Below are 13,953 nucleotides of genomic sequence, written 5' to 3'. Positions count from 1 at the left end.
AACATAGCGCGTTTATAGGTCAAGCGTTGAAAAAGACGTGGTTGCATGCAGAGTAGTACACCTGTAACCTTAGCTTGGACAGCTAATTGAATAGGCAGATGTTTGGGGATTTTTTTTGGGGGGGGGTCGGGGGGTAAATCTGTTTTGATGACACATTTCAGGCACTGAATTGCCAGCTCAGTCTGCGTCGCTTTTGTACTTTAATTTTCTTTAAGTATGACGTGGACGTAGTTTTAATATTTCAATGTGCTTCAAGGTTCTTGTTTGTGTGCTTTCCATGGCTTCATGAGAATCTGATGGGTTGCTATTGTCGGGTTTCCTTTTTACAGCAAAGCGGACAGGGAGGGCGAGCGAGAGAAAAAGAAAGGGAGAGAGAGAGAGAGAGCGAGAGAGAGAGAGCGAGTTGGTTGGGTAAGGGGACAAGACAATTAAAAAGATTGACAGGTAGCCTCCTCTGTCAGGGGTGACGCTTGTGGAGAAGGGGAGGAGTAAAAATGTAGCAGGAAAAGCCACTCGATGCGTCTGTCTATCAGTTGAGAATGTCTGAAACAGCTTCTGGATCCGTCGTGTTTCAATTTTGACTTTTTTAAGAGGGGAAAAGAGCTCGGATCTGTCGCTGGAGTAGCCCCCTCCCTCGTATGTCCCCTCGTTCTTTTAAGAGACAAACGTGTTAGTAGTCCATGTCGATCTGATGTGTTGTTGGCGAAAGCTTTGGATGCGTCTTGTTCGCCTCTCAAGTGATTCTTTCCTTCTCGCCGCATCAAACAGCCGCCCCCCAAAATGCGACTCTGTCCTCGAGATGCAACGAGCGATCGTTTGCGCCACTCCTAGAGTGTAGGTAAGAGCGCAAGACAATCGGTGTTTTCTTTTTTTTCCCCTCTCCTCACGCCGAAAGAAAGTGGTTTGAACGAGAGGGAGGAAAAGTCTCCGCCGGACGCGTGAGGCTGGATCCGGGCGGGCTGAACTGGCGTAGTGGTGACGGAACTGACATTAACCCATCTAATGCCTGTGTGTCTTTTATCTCCCTCTTTTTTAGGGTTCTGGCTTCGGACGAAACTGCAGGGGTTCGTTTTGTTATCAAGAAGTGTGCGTGACTTTCACGTCGGATTTATTTGTTTTGTTTATTTATTATTTTAGTTTTGTCGTGTGTAAAAAGTGCAGCAAACTCGCTCCATTCAAAGACATTGAAGATTGTGGATTTTTTTTTTTTTTTTTTTTTCAAATCAAGCCGAAGCCAACTGCAAACTTTGGCTTTCGAGCTCTTTCCGACCCAGCCACGAAGGAGATGAAGGAAGATGATATTTGATGGACATGAAGGTCTTCCGAGCTGCTCCGATCCGTTCGTAATTTTTGAGCTCCACGTCGCTGGAGCCGATCCAGCTATTACGTCTAAAAATATCTGCCAGTGTGAAAAAGAAGACTGACATTTTCAGCTCCGAGATCAAAACGCTCTCCCACCAAAAAGGGATGATTCTTCACCACTGACAGTCTCGAGTTCTTTGTAATTTCTGCATGAGAAACATCGTGGAGGCTGACGGTCACTATGCCGAGGAGAAAGCAGCAAGAGCCGCGCCGATCAGCAGGTATCACCCGCCCCTTTCTCCCCCCTAGCGAAATACTGTACTTCTTTTATATTCACTCATGTAGTCTATTTAACATTGCATTATTTTAATTTTGCTGCATGCTAAAATCACACGATTTAACTCTTTATTTACATTTATTTTCATAATGTCCCTACCCCTCTCCAGACCCCTACTTTTGTTATTTGTGTATAATTTCAGAGATGACACGCGTTTCTTTCTGTACCTTAATCCATTTCGATTATTCATTGACAGGGACGTTTTAGAGATGGAAAATTGAACAAAATGTCCCTGTTTTGGGGGAATAAAAGGAAGCTTTTGAGGTCCGAGAGTGAGTAATGATGAGTGGGAATGAAAGGGGGAAACTGGCAAGTGACGTTTCTTTTCTTTGTTGTTGTTTTTTTTTTTTTTAATTTATTAGAGGATTGCCATCCTTCATTTGACTGGTGATTGATCGCCTGTCACATGGCTCTCTCTGATCTGTTCATACCTGATAAACTTCAACAAATTCCTCTGTAAAGACAGGCACACTGTCAGGTTTAACGTTCAACCCCTCTCTCAGCAAGGATCAGAAAAAGTTTTGATTCACCCTGGGAAAATTGAGGGAGCGAAGTCAAATGAAAAGGATGTCTGGTGTGCGTGCAGCATGGTTAATTGTAAAAATGCACGTAAACAAAAACATTTGTGTCACATCAAGCAGTCTTTTTGTCACTAAGAAATGTTGTGGGTTTTTTTTGTTTTTTTTTTTAATTCCCATCCAAATTCACCTTACCTCCTCGCCAAGACTCAGTGTGGTATCGGAATCGATATCCAGCGCTGAAGGGGAGTCTAATATTTACTGTGTGGCCAGCTGATAGACCCAGGTGTTGGCAGAGGGCTGACACCATTGACTTCTAGTGGTTTGGATCTGGACTCCCCCCTTTTCCCCTCTCGTCTCCCTGCAGCCTTTAAACAAATGTAAATGAGTGACAGGGGTTTCTACCTCTGTGCTAATGAGGCTGACTCTTTGAAGTTAGGCATTAACAACTGGAGTGAACAAAAGACAGTTACAGAATTTTAAAGAGATTTTGAAATATGAGGTGCAAAGCGGGTCGAAGAGGAGGGCCAGCCGCCGAAGACTTTGAACTCGGCAGGTTTTATCTTTTTAAGCGTAGAGCTGCTGCTGGTGGTGATGTTGAGGAGGAGGATGTGGAGGAGTCGAGAACGTGCAACCGGTGCTCATAGTCGACTTATTTCTCTCTGCCTTTCGAGCAAAGCCGCGTTCGCGTGAATTCAAGCCCAGACTGTGTGGAAAATACTCAGATCAAGATTTTCAGGCAGACTTTTTCTCTCTCGAGTGCACGTGCGTGTGTCGGAGGTTTGGTTATTTCAATAAAATACCCCCTCTGGAAAAGGTCACCCTTGTTGGAATCAGAGTGACTCTCATTAGCCCTCTGCATGAAAACATGACATCTCTTTGACCCCTCCATTCCCCGCGCTCCCTCCCGCTCATATCACACACCCCATTGATCCATCACATTGTCCACTGAGTGCCATCATCTGTTGTAATGGTCCATCACAACTTGGCATATAGGATGTTTTCTATTCTCCCATCAACTCTACAGTCGTACAAAATAGCACCCGCTCACTCTGCCATGATCCAAATCGCATCATATAACTAATATACGATACACACACACGAACGCACGCATACACGCACACGCACACACACGCACACTCATGCAGACGCACACACACACATCACACACACCACACTAATGTGAGGCCAAATAGTGGCCTATGGCTACCACTTAGTACAACAAGGAGAGCGCTCAAATTTAGACATAAATCAGAGCCAAAAAAGTTAAAAACAAATATCAGTGTATATATTACAATGTAAGAACTCTCAAATGTGTTTTCTTGAAGTTTTTAATATGTTTATTATCAGCATTTTGTTTTTTATGATAGTTCCCAAGGTGATCAAATTATTATTGCAGAATATTATTGTGACACTCTAGTAAAACTTGGTGTTTTATAGACTCTATTAATATTCATCCTATTTCACAGTTAATATTTTTTGTTGCCTTCTAAAAATTCTTATGAAACACATTTGTTAAAATTTAAAATACCGGATACATACTTTTTTAAACTGGGTCATTTTTGTAAATCCACTCAAACTGGCCATAAATAGGCGATACTACGCTCTCAGTATTATTTCTGTTTTATTTGAAAATAACTCATATACAAAGAATATTTTTCCCATTAAAAAGTCTGGCGACAATAATAATTTCCTTACTTCTGTGTGCGCTCTTATCAAATTTATAGACCTGTATCATTGAGCGACTTTACTGAAAGGAAAGAAAGTAGGATAACAAAAAAGATTGATGCTGTCTTTTACAAAGGGTAACATTCAGCTTAAAAGGGTGCCGATGAGTAAGAGAAATAGATTTTTTAATTTTTTTATTTATGTGGCTTCTGATGGTAATTATAAACGTGTGTGTGTGTGTGTGTGTGTGTGTGTGTGTGCACATTCAGAGGGGGGAAAGGTTGCTATACCCGTCGGCTTCATTAGAGAGAGCCCTAATTATCTGTGCTGCTGATGGATTTGTGACAGGCCCTAACGATTAATGCTGACAAATTCAGTAAGGTGTCAAGTCCGCAGCTGCCTTGATGTAATCAAGCTGATATTATACAGTCCCCATAGCCCCTAGTGCAGCACCAACTCAATTTGCCTGTGCAGGTGACAAATGGACTTTGCTACCTGACTAATCACGTCAGGAGACAATGCCAGTTAATGACCTTTAGTAAGCCCTCGCCACCCTCACCGCCAACCCCTCTTATAACCTAGTAATAAGCATGTTGCAGCAGCGACGGCGTACCACATTTTCTTTCTACTTCTTTTCCTTAACATTATTTCACTTCAAATGCATTTTCTGTAATTAAAAGTGGAATGAAACGTTTTTCTTAAAAAAAAAAAAAAAGTGAGCGGATGGAGCATTCCCAACTGTTGCAGAAGTTTTCATTTTTGTATTAATGACCACTTCCAGCATCTTCATGTATAAGCCTCTTGTGAACCCTCTTAAAATAAGGTAGACGTGTTTACACTTTAGCGCATGTTGCGCTCCTCGGATTAAATCACAGCCACATCATAATATTTTGGCTGTGTGAAAGTTGGAGGGGGAAAAAAAAACAAAAAACCCCGGCGTCCCGCCTCAGTTCTGTCGCTGCCTCGCTGAAGGCCTCCAGTTTATTCCCAGCTGGAGGCTTGCTGTGCCCAGGGATTAATGATTTTGCATGCTCGGGGTAGCTAAGATTACACAGCAACCTTTGTGCTCTTACTTGATGATACTGTTATGCGATATTCTCCCCCTGAAATCAACAGTATGCCCGGATTTATGTGCCCCACCGCCTTTCTGTCTAAACCGCTGTCCCACGGAGTGTGTCATCTCGAGGTGTGCTCGTTCCCCAGTTTTTTAAAAAAAAATGTGTTTAAGCAAAAGAACTGGCATTTTTTTTCACCCCACCTCCAAAATTGTCAAATGTTGTTCTAATGATGACTCCGCATTTTAAAAAACAATTGTGTCAAAATCAAAGATAAAAATTACTTGTATGTGAAAACGAATCCATTTCAAGAGTGTAACAGTGTTAGAGAGAGTGTATCTGAGCACGTACCGGTGTTAGTTTTCCTGGAATGAATAACTTGAACGAGTGTAATTGTAACCATACCATGTTAGTCATCCTCTGCAGGAGGACCCATTTTCAAAGACACTACACACACCTCATCTCTTTTTTTTTTTTTTTTCCCTTTTTATTCGTTTCCCTACTGGAGCACAAAAACAACCTTAGAAAAGTAGCTCTCACATTTAACACCTCAGTCTGTCAAATCTGTTCACTCCCCACAATCAAAAGGGGACCTGGAAAACACATTGATCCACAGCAACCCCTTCTATTTCCCAGTTTTAGTTTTACTCTGTGTGTTTGAGGCATTCCCTCGTAGTCAGCGTGTGCGTATGTGCGTGTGTGTGTGTATGTGTGTGTGTGTGTGTGTGACTCCGCTCAAGGTTACTATAGTTAGGGCAGAATTTCTGTTAGCATGTGGCATTGATTGGATGTATCAATAGCAATTCTTCCTCCTGCGCCATCTCACAAATTGTTTAATTTGGTCCATTTAAAGGCTACTTTCATGTCACTAAGACTCTGTTGGTTTGTGTCTCATCTGTGCTCGCAACTGTGCACTGTTAGAGATGAGTGGCCTCAATACCTGCTGCAACAGTATGGTATTGATTACGAGTGACTAATAGCCGCTATTAGGGAAGTTTAAACATTGTGCACTTTCATAGATAAGGAAGTAAAAAAGACCAGATATGCAGAAACCACCTTGTTTCAGGGCATCCTTAACCAGACATGCCCCGAAGGCACTCTCCCATCAGAACGGGTGGTTGTGTTGTCCTTGCTGCACTTTACGCACACAGAAATAGATGCATGCGCACAGACCCGCACGCACACTTACACATCTAACTTTAACCTAATGGTTAAAGTGAAGCTAGCTCCATGGGAGGTCACCATGCAGGTGGCTTAGTATGATGGGAAATCATATCATTAAAGTAGCCAGATGTGCTTTGTTGCGTGCCTCGCAGTGCATAAAAACAGCAACAAGTCATGGGATCCGAAAAATAACTTTAAAACAGATAGAAAGCTGCCTTCCGGGACTGAGCTGACATGAAGTCTTTTTCCTGATTTCCGTGGAATTTTTTTAAATTTCTGAATAATTATTATTGATTGGTAATTTTATAATGTCGCAGCAGAAAGCAGTAGCAGTGGTATTTTTGTTTCGTGACATTAAGATTGGATCAAAACTTCTGATAAATGCACGCATGCTGTTATCAGCGCTTTGAGGGTGACTTCTTAAAATTTCTTTTAGTAGAGGAAATGTGAGATTTAAGGGCAGGTTTATTGAAACATTGTGGCGCATTATTCAAAGACATGAGGCAGGGAATCGCTGGAAGGAAGTAGTCATGCAAGATTTAAGGCGCAAAAATTGACATCTAAAATTTTCTTAACTAAAGTGTTACATTTTTGTAGGCAGGGTACATTTGCTCTCTTGATCAGTGCCTTGGCTGCTCAAGAGGCAATGCGTAAGACTGCTCGAGCCAAATTTAACATGTTGCTTCTATCAATAAAAGATGAGCAATTACAGAATATTTTGTCTAATAAGTATTTGAATTCCTCAGTGCAAGCAAAAAACAACAACAACATGGAGCTTACCCACTCATTACATCAGTAAGCAGGGGGAGTGAGAGAGGCACAGCTTTGATGCCAACAAACAAACAAGACAAACAAGATGGGCCCACTTCACAAGAGTCCTATCCAGGGACACCCAAACCCGGCATGCTCCTCTGCATCATGTAATACCCCCCCCCCCCTCTCTCTCTCTCTCTCTCTCTCTCTCTCTCTCTCTCGCTCGCTCTCGCGCTCCCCCACCTCTTTTAAGGACCTCTCATCTCGCCTTTTACCCCTGCACTTCCTATTTCCTTTTTTATCATTGCACTTACAGTAAGTTTCCCCGTTTTCTTGTCGTAAGGAAATTTCTTGGCACAAAAAAGTGCAGGCCGTTGTTGGTGAACATTTGCGACCTTGAACGAACCCTGACGAGAACGCTGCCTTCAAAAAAACTCGCAATTGTTCGCTGCACAGTGAGATAGGGGCTTAAGGTCGGCAGGCAGGGAAAAGGGTGGACGTGCCGCTTTTAGGATGTGTATTAGAGCTGACAGAAGAATGAGACGATGGACAAATTCTCCCCCAACAGCTGTGCCCGCCGCCATTATCCTGACAGGTGTCAATTAAGAATTATTGCAGGCCAAATGCCCCCACCCCCACCATTTTCTTCCACACACACATTTAGTTGTATTCTTCCCAGCTCCTCCCCTGACATACGGGTGCGCACACAAACACACACACACACACACACACACACACACACACACACACACACACACACACACATCCAGCTGTCGATATAGGTGCGAGAAAAGTAACATTTTACCCTTGTCAGTCGTCATAGATGTTGCAGCCTCACTCCTCTTCCTCTTCGAGGCAGCAGCCAGCAGCAGATGCTTGCTGATCAATAACTCGGCGTGCTTGATCGTGCTTGATCATGATGATCGCTGTCTGTCACTGAAGGTGTGAGAGTGGCCTTTCTTTTTGCCACGTGCCCTCTCCTGCTTATTTATCCAAAAACAATGTAAAAATGCAGGCATGGCAGTGACATAAGATGAACACAACAACATAATGACCTGCAATATACAGAGTTGCTAACTGTTTCGGATTGTTCGTTATTTTATTGTGGAAATCATTGAATGCTAGCTCATTAGGACCGTAACACAGATTATGATTATTTAAATATTTGAAAAAAATAATCCTGAAAATACTTGGTAAATAGTTGCAAGATAAATGTTTGACAACAAACCCATTTTAGATTATCATTGTTCCACTAAAAGTAGTGCTCGCAGTGAACGCTACGTGCCAGACACATTTGGTGATAGCCAAAAGCGAATGACTTGAGGCTAACCCCGTTTGGTGCTCGCGATGAGAAACAAGGGCAGTGATACAACTGAACTTCATCATCATCTTAGTAAATATTTTACTCTGTGTATGATTAATTTATGTTCCTGACATTCAGATGAAATGTTCCGGAAGGGAATTTCCATAGGTTGGCAGCTCAGACTATTTGATGAGGTACAACACGAGAATAGTATAAACAAATGCTTTTGCTGATTTCATAATGTTCTGTTTTATTGACTGTCTCAGGGAGAAATTCAAGTAACAATTATATGGTTGTAATTTGCTGTGGCTTTAGAACTGCATTGCATCATACTGAGAGCTTAATTTCTATCAGCGGTAGTACTGTTGTCATGTGTTGAATACTTCCGAATTGCAGCTTCAGAGTATCTAACATGTTTCTCACCAGTTATCCACTATGTTGGTTTAACACGTAGCTGCCAATATTCTACATTCTTCATTATGCCATTCTACATTTTCCAATGTTATTTCTGCTGTGGCACAAGGTTTTATGATGTGATGTTTCGTCCAAGTGCAGTGAGTAAAACACCGGCAGACGGTTAGCAGTTTCGGCATGTGTGAAACAGATACAAATTGGTTTAAGTAACCTTTTCTAATTATAGAGCATATCACATGTGTTTGGTGTATTTCAAAATTTTATTGACCTTTTGGCACACTGCTCACACTGTTTTCAGTTCCCATACAGAATAAGCACGAGGCTGCTTTGTAGGAGCAGGAAGCAAAAACGACAGCACAAAAATAAATGCTAGTAAAGAAGGTTGCCCAGAAATACAAAAATATTTATTTGTATGTTCATGTTGTGAGTTTTGGATTTACTCACACAGATATTGCTGTTATTTTGCTACTCCCACTCTAATTGCATCTCGTGTTTTATAGTAAAAGAAGCCCTCTGAGTGAATCCAGGATGTTTTTAGAGTTACATTATTATGCATCATTTTTTAAAATTATTTATTTATTTTTATTTCTTCCGGCCTATATCTTCTCTTTCGCCTGAAACTGGCAATGGCCTGTTTCGGAGTGATTATCAGACCTGAAAATATTCCCATCCCCATGCAAATCACTTAGCATGCATGCTCTCTTATCATTCTTACTTTGCCCCCGCTCACCCTAAACGCTTGTGTGTAATCAAAGTAAACGGCAGCTAAAGCTAAAAGGGAAATGCTCTTTGTGGAGATAGATGGAGGGATTAAATATTAACCGGATGCGGCTGACTTAAGGCAAGTGTTTTACATAGCTGCTCTTGCCGCAGATGCCGTGCATTGATTCCATCTCCTTGGCGCCTTCACCCATTTGGCTGCCTGTTGTTAATTTTTCACTATCATGGTGCTGGCGAGGCCTTTAGAAAACAGAAAGGGAGAGCAATGAGCGGATCACTCATCCACCTCGAACCCCCTTCCTCATTCTGTAGGGGCAGGTGAGATGGATGATAGCAATTTGAAATTTTGTTTGTGCCTGTGATCATCAAGATTGTTTTTGGTATTACCATGGTGTAACGATTGCAGTGATTAATTGAGGTGCATGCACGCAACTGGGAGCACAGGAATGGGGCAGACTCGATGTAGCAAGTTCTTCGCCTTCTCGCCACTTTGGCTTGTGAATGTGTTGTTAATCAGCTGACCTTGAGGTCCTACACGGCTCCCTTTGGCTTTGCAAACAACAGCGTACTGCCCCTCTTGTCAAGTCACTTCCCTCATTTACTTATATCACTTTCTTCTTTTTTTGCTGTGATTATCAAAGAAATCAAAACATTCAGCAAAAAAAAAAAAAGTTGATTCACAATGTAATATTTTTCTTGTGACAATGCACAAATTCATTGTTTGTTGTTTCCTTGGGTATGTCACTGCCCCATGGATCGCAGAGGCAGCTTGTTAACGGGGTGCATACCAGTCGTGGTGACCCCCCCCCTCCCCCCCAAGTAAGCAAGCATGTGCACAGACAAACACACACTGCTGTTTACAGTGTTGTGAGGGCCTTCTGGCACGTATAAATGCAGTGGTAGTACTGCTCTACAGTCGTCTGACATTTGCACCACTCATCATTCAGTCCTAACGATGCCTCCCCCCCCCTCCCTTGACCTACCCCCCAACCAGAGAAGACATCTGATGGGGTCGTGAACAGGTCATGACCTCTAGGTAGCCGCAGTACGGCCAATCTGTGAATTCCCTTCAATGTTTTGTTTGCTCTCTTTCTCCTTTTGTCTCAGTTTCATCCTTCTCCTCAGCTCAGTTTACCGTATATGTACTATGACACAAAAATACTATGAGGTGATTTTATTCTTTATTTCCTTGACTATGCCTTCATCCTGTAATTAAAGTAATTATTTATTTCAGTTACTTAAGCCCACCCATTGCGTGGGCGGTGCTTGGAGAGGAGGGGTCAGTTGTTTGCTGTGATAGGCTGTCTGCCATGAGGGCGGCTGAGGGTTGGCCTCATGGGAACGGTTCATTGGCTGGATCCTTTTGCACTACAAAATAACATCTCTACATCATAAGTGTTTTCACCGTTTGAAGATTGATGGTGCAGGCTCCTTGCTTTTTCTTGCTTTTCAAGGGCTTATGTTTATACTTGCATGTGTGTGTGCGTGGCTTACTTTTCAAAGTTCATTCCCAGTTCCTGTGGGACTGCATGTGTGTGCATGCGTGCGTGTGTTTGTGTGTGTGTGTACAGTTAAGCTGCATGTGCTCATCCTCCAGTCAAACACATGGATGACAGATGACCCAGTGGGAGACACCAGTCATCCTGCTTAACTGGAATTCTGTGCCCCCCACCCCTCACACACACACACAAACATACACGCACGCACGCACACACACGGGAAGAAAGAAAGAAACTGTGTACTCCTGCGTTCAACTCCAATACAGTGTCCTTTCCTGAAGTTTCAGCCTTGCACAAGATGATAATAACACAGTGTGTGCATGCGTGGCTTTGAGAATGAACTAACCTCAACCTGGCTTTGCGTATGCCTCTCTATTGCAGTAGGAAGAAAGAGGAGGTGGGAGCTCACTAGACCAGGGGAAACCTAAATCCTCATATAAAAAGGCCATGCACTCAGCCCAGGCTGAGGGGAGGAGGGAGAGAGCAGAGGGAGAAGGGACGAGAGAGGCAGACAGACATTGGGATAAGGAGAGAGCGAGAGGGGGAAAAAAGTTGATTTCCTTTTTCAGCAGAGCCATACATCACAGGGCCTCCCAGCTGCAGTGTCACAAGCTGACAGAATGACATGTGTCATTTATCAAAGGGGCCAGGCAGGGGCCTTGGGAAACGCGCACCACAAAGCCTGAGAGAGTTCATTCCAACACTCAACCCTCCCTCTCTCCCTTGTTCCCTTCCTCCCTCATCTCTACACCCTCAGCCCACCCCCGCCGTTCACTCTCCTCATTTTCTCCCCCCTTCCCACCGACTACCTCAACCCTTCCCTGTTCACTTTGACTGGTGCTAAAAAAAGGCCCTGTTATGGTTCCGTCCGCTCTGTATTCATTACAACCGGGTGTACCTGATTGACTACAGTGTGAGTCCGCAATTATATAAGAAATCGCCTGTCAGTCCAAACCCAAAAACATTGAGGATAATTTAACTTTGGAAAACCAGTTTAGATTTTTCGGCAACAATTTGAGAATTTACTCCCAATAACATACATCACTTTATTGTTGGAGTTAAATCAAGGAGTCGGCTTGAAGACATTTTTATTGGCTGCCTTCTGGTTACACTCTCCCTCTAACATTCTTCGCTTACATTGACATTCTGCATAGCTGCCACAAAAGTGTCGTTTGACAAGGAGATTTCTGCTTTCCTGCCTGGTCGGACCTCCGTCGGAGGTCTAAAGGGGTCTGAAAGCAAGAGTTATAATAGCAAGTTAGTTCTGTAAAGTCACGGCATGCTCTCTACAACTTTTTGAGTTAATGTCTCAGCACCGTGCATTTGCACTTTTTCGAACTTCCTCCCATCCATCACCGGCTCACCTTTCATCCGCACCCTTCATCCATCCACATTGTCATTCCTTGCCAGGGTAAACTTCATCGGAGCCAGTTCCAGAACCATTAAAGCATCTCACTTTAATGTTGGAATTTTGAGTTTTGGAATATCGGGCATTCCCCTTTCAAAACTGCTGTAGTTTCACAATATTCTTGGAATATCCCTTGTGAATCACTCTCATGATACAGTATCTTAATCACGTTGATATCAGGACTCTGGTTTCCCAAAAAGGTGTTATTTTCTTCTGCTGAAGCCATTTTCCTGTTAATTTAATTTTGTCCTTTGGATTGTTGTCTTGTTGCATCAGCCATCCTCTTTGAGCTACAATTGTCAAAAAGATGCTGCAAAATGTCTTGGAATTCATTTTACCAATGATGAATGCAATTCAGTTCCACACCACTGGAAACTCCAGCAACAAGAATTAGCATTGTTTTTTTTAATTTAATCTCACAATATCAAAACTGAACCAAATGTGTGTGTTAAGACATGTTTTGGATCTCATGAGATTATTCAAGTATAGCGTGAATATAAAAAGCCAAGTCAAATGGTATTTTTTGATCATATAAAAATGAGATCTAGGTGAATCATTTCAACACTGTCACCACCATTATTATGAACAATAAACTTTGCAACTCAATTGGGAAGAAATATTTCTAGAGAAGAAGTAAAAGAAGTGTGGAAAAATAATTTCAAAGGCATTAACTAGGTCACTAATTGGTAAAAAAGAACATCCACACGTGTTTAATTTTAAGTTGTACAGGTTTAGCCCGTATTTCTTTTAGATTTAAATTTAGTTTGGACTCATTTTTAAATCACAAAAACCTGCTATTTGAACAGTGGTGTGTAGACTTTTTATATCCGCTGTACCTGATATTACTTCACTCTTCCGGGTTCTTCGTGCCACTTGGGTCAGAATTCACACATTACTTATAGTAAGTTTAGATCAAAATCATAAAACAACAAAACTACATAACATTAGAATGCAACAGTAACTCTTCTATCGATTGATACTTGGCAGACAGGACAGAAAGCCTGAAGAGCGTCTGCAGAAATTCTGTGAGAGTCTTTGTTCAATAATTAAAAATCCAACTTTCGGCAGCATGAGGTGAAGAAGAAAAGGAGCCAGTGAAGGGAAGCAAAACCCCAAAAGAAGAAAACAGAAGGGAGCCTTCCTGACAGTCTAAATGTTTCCTTTCTTTGTCTAAGAGGGTTAAAAGCCGTTATATGTCACTGTGGCCAATATTCAGTGGCGGTATCACAGAGTGGTGACCCTTCCTGGAGGTCATGAATAGTTCATCCCTTTCAACTCTCCCATCTCAGTCTACTAAATCCTTCCCACCCCCTCCTCTGTACACACAGCCCAAGGTAGTGTGTCGTGTGGGAGTTTCAATGCTGAGTGTTTCAGTCGTACAATGGCCAAGAAAAGCTTTTGGTCCAGAGCAGAAGAAAGTGTTGCGTTTACCAGTGAAACGAGAGACTTAAAGTATTTGACATTGTATCACTGGTCGTTGGTCAATCCTCATGTGTGGATGGTCTTTTTACCAATTATTGACCAATCTAAACATTTTTTGGGGGCCTCCTGACAAGTGATGGTTTTGAAGCTGCAAGGATTCCACCAAGCGCCAGCAATTTGCAAAACTCAATGTACTGTACTGTGCTCAACTTATATGTACGTAGCTATTATGGGAACTTGCCATAACAATTATGGGAGCTAACAGTATTTGCAATTATACTAGCTTGCGCTTTTCTATGAAGATTTTTACTTTTTATTACTTTTTGTATGTTGGTGGAACGGTTTGGGTTTTGGAAGATACTGTTGTCATTTATTTTCATGAGCCTTATT

General features: G+C 42.3%; 1 protein-coding gene across 3 annotated transcripts in view; it reads left to right on the top strand.

Moving 5' to 3' along the window:
* Positions 1–13,953, top strand: part of tshz1 (teashirt zinc finger homeobox 1) — a 33,170-nt gene that overhangs the window by 1,042 nt on the left and 18,175 nt on the right. For 2 of the 3 annotated variants that reach the window (XM_088386934.1, XM_088386935.1), the window contains exon 2: positions 1,037–1,583. In XM_088386934.1, coding sequence (XP_088243060.1) covers positions 1,544–1,583 — 40 coding nt within the window. In that variant the 5' untranslated portion in view covers positions 1,037–1,543. Of the gene's footprint in view, positions 1–160; positions 839–1,036; positions 1,584–13,953 lie in introns of those variants that run through there. The other variant, XM_088386933.1, reaches the window with a different exon arrangement.

This window comes from Syngnathus floridae, chromosome 10, assembly GCF_059516105.1.
Source record: "Syngnathus floridae isolate MCC-2025c chromosome 10, RoL_Sflo_1.0, whole genome shotgun sequence".
Taxonomy (NCBI): domain Eukaryota; kingdom Metazoa; phylum Chordata; class Actinopteri; order Syngnathiformes; family Syngnathidae; genus Syngnathus; species Syngnathus floridae.
Note: the sequence above shows the minus strand (reverse complement) of the source record. Positions and strands in the feature narration are given on the sequence as shown.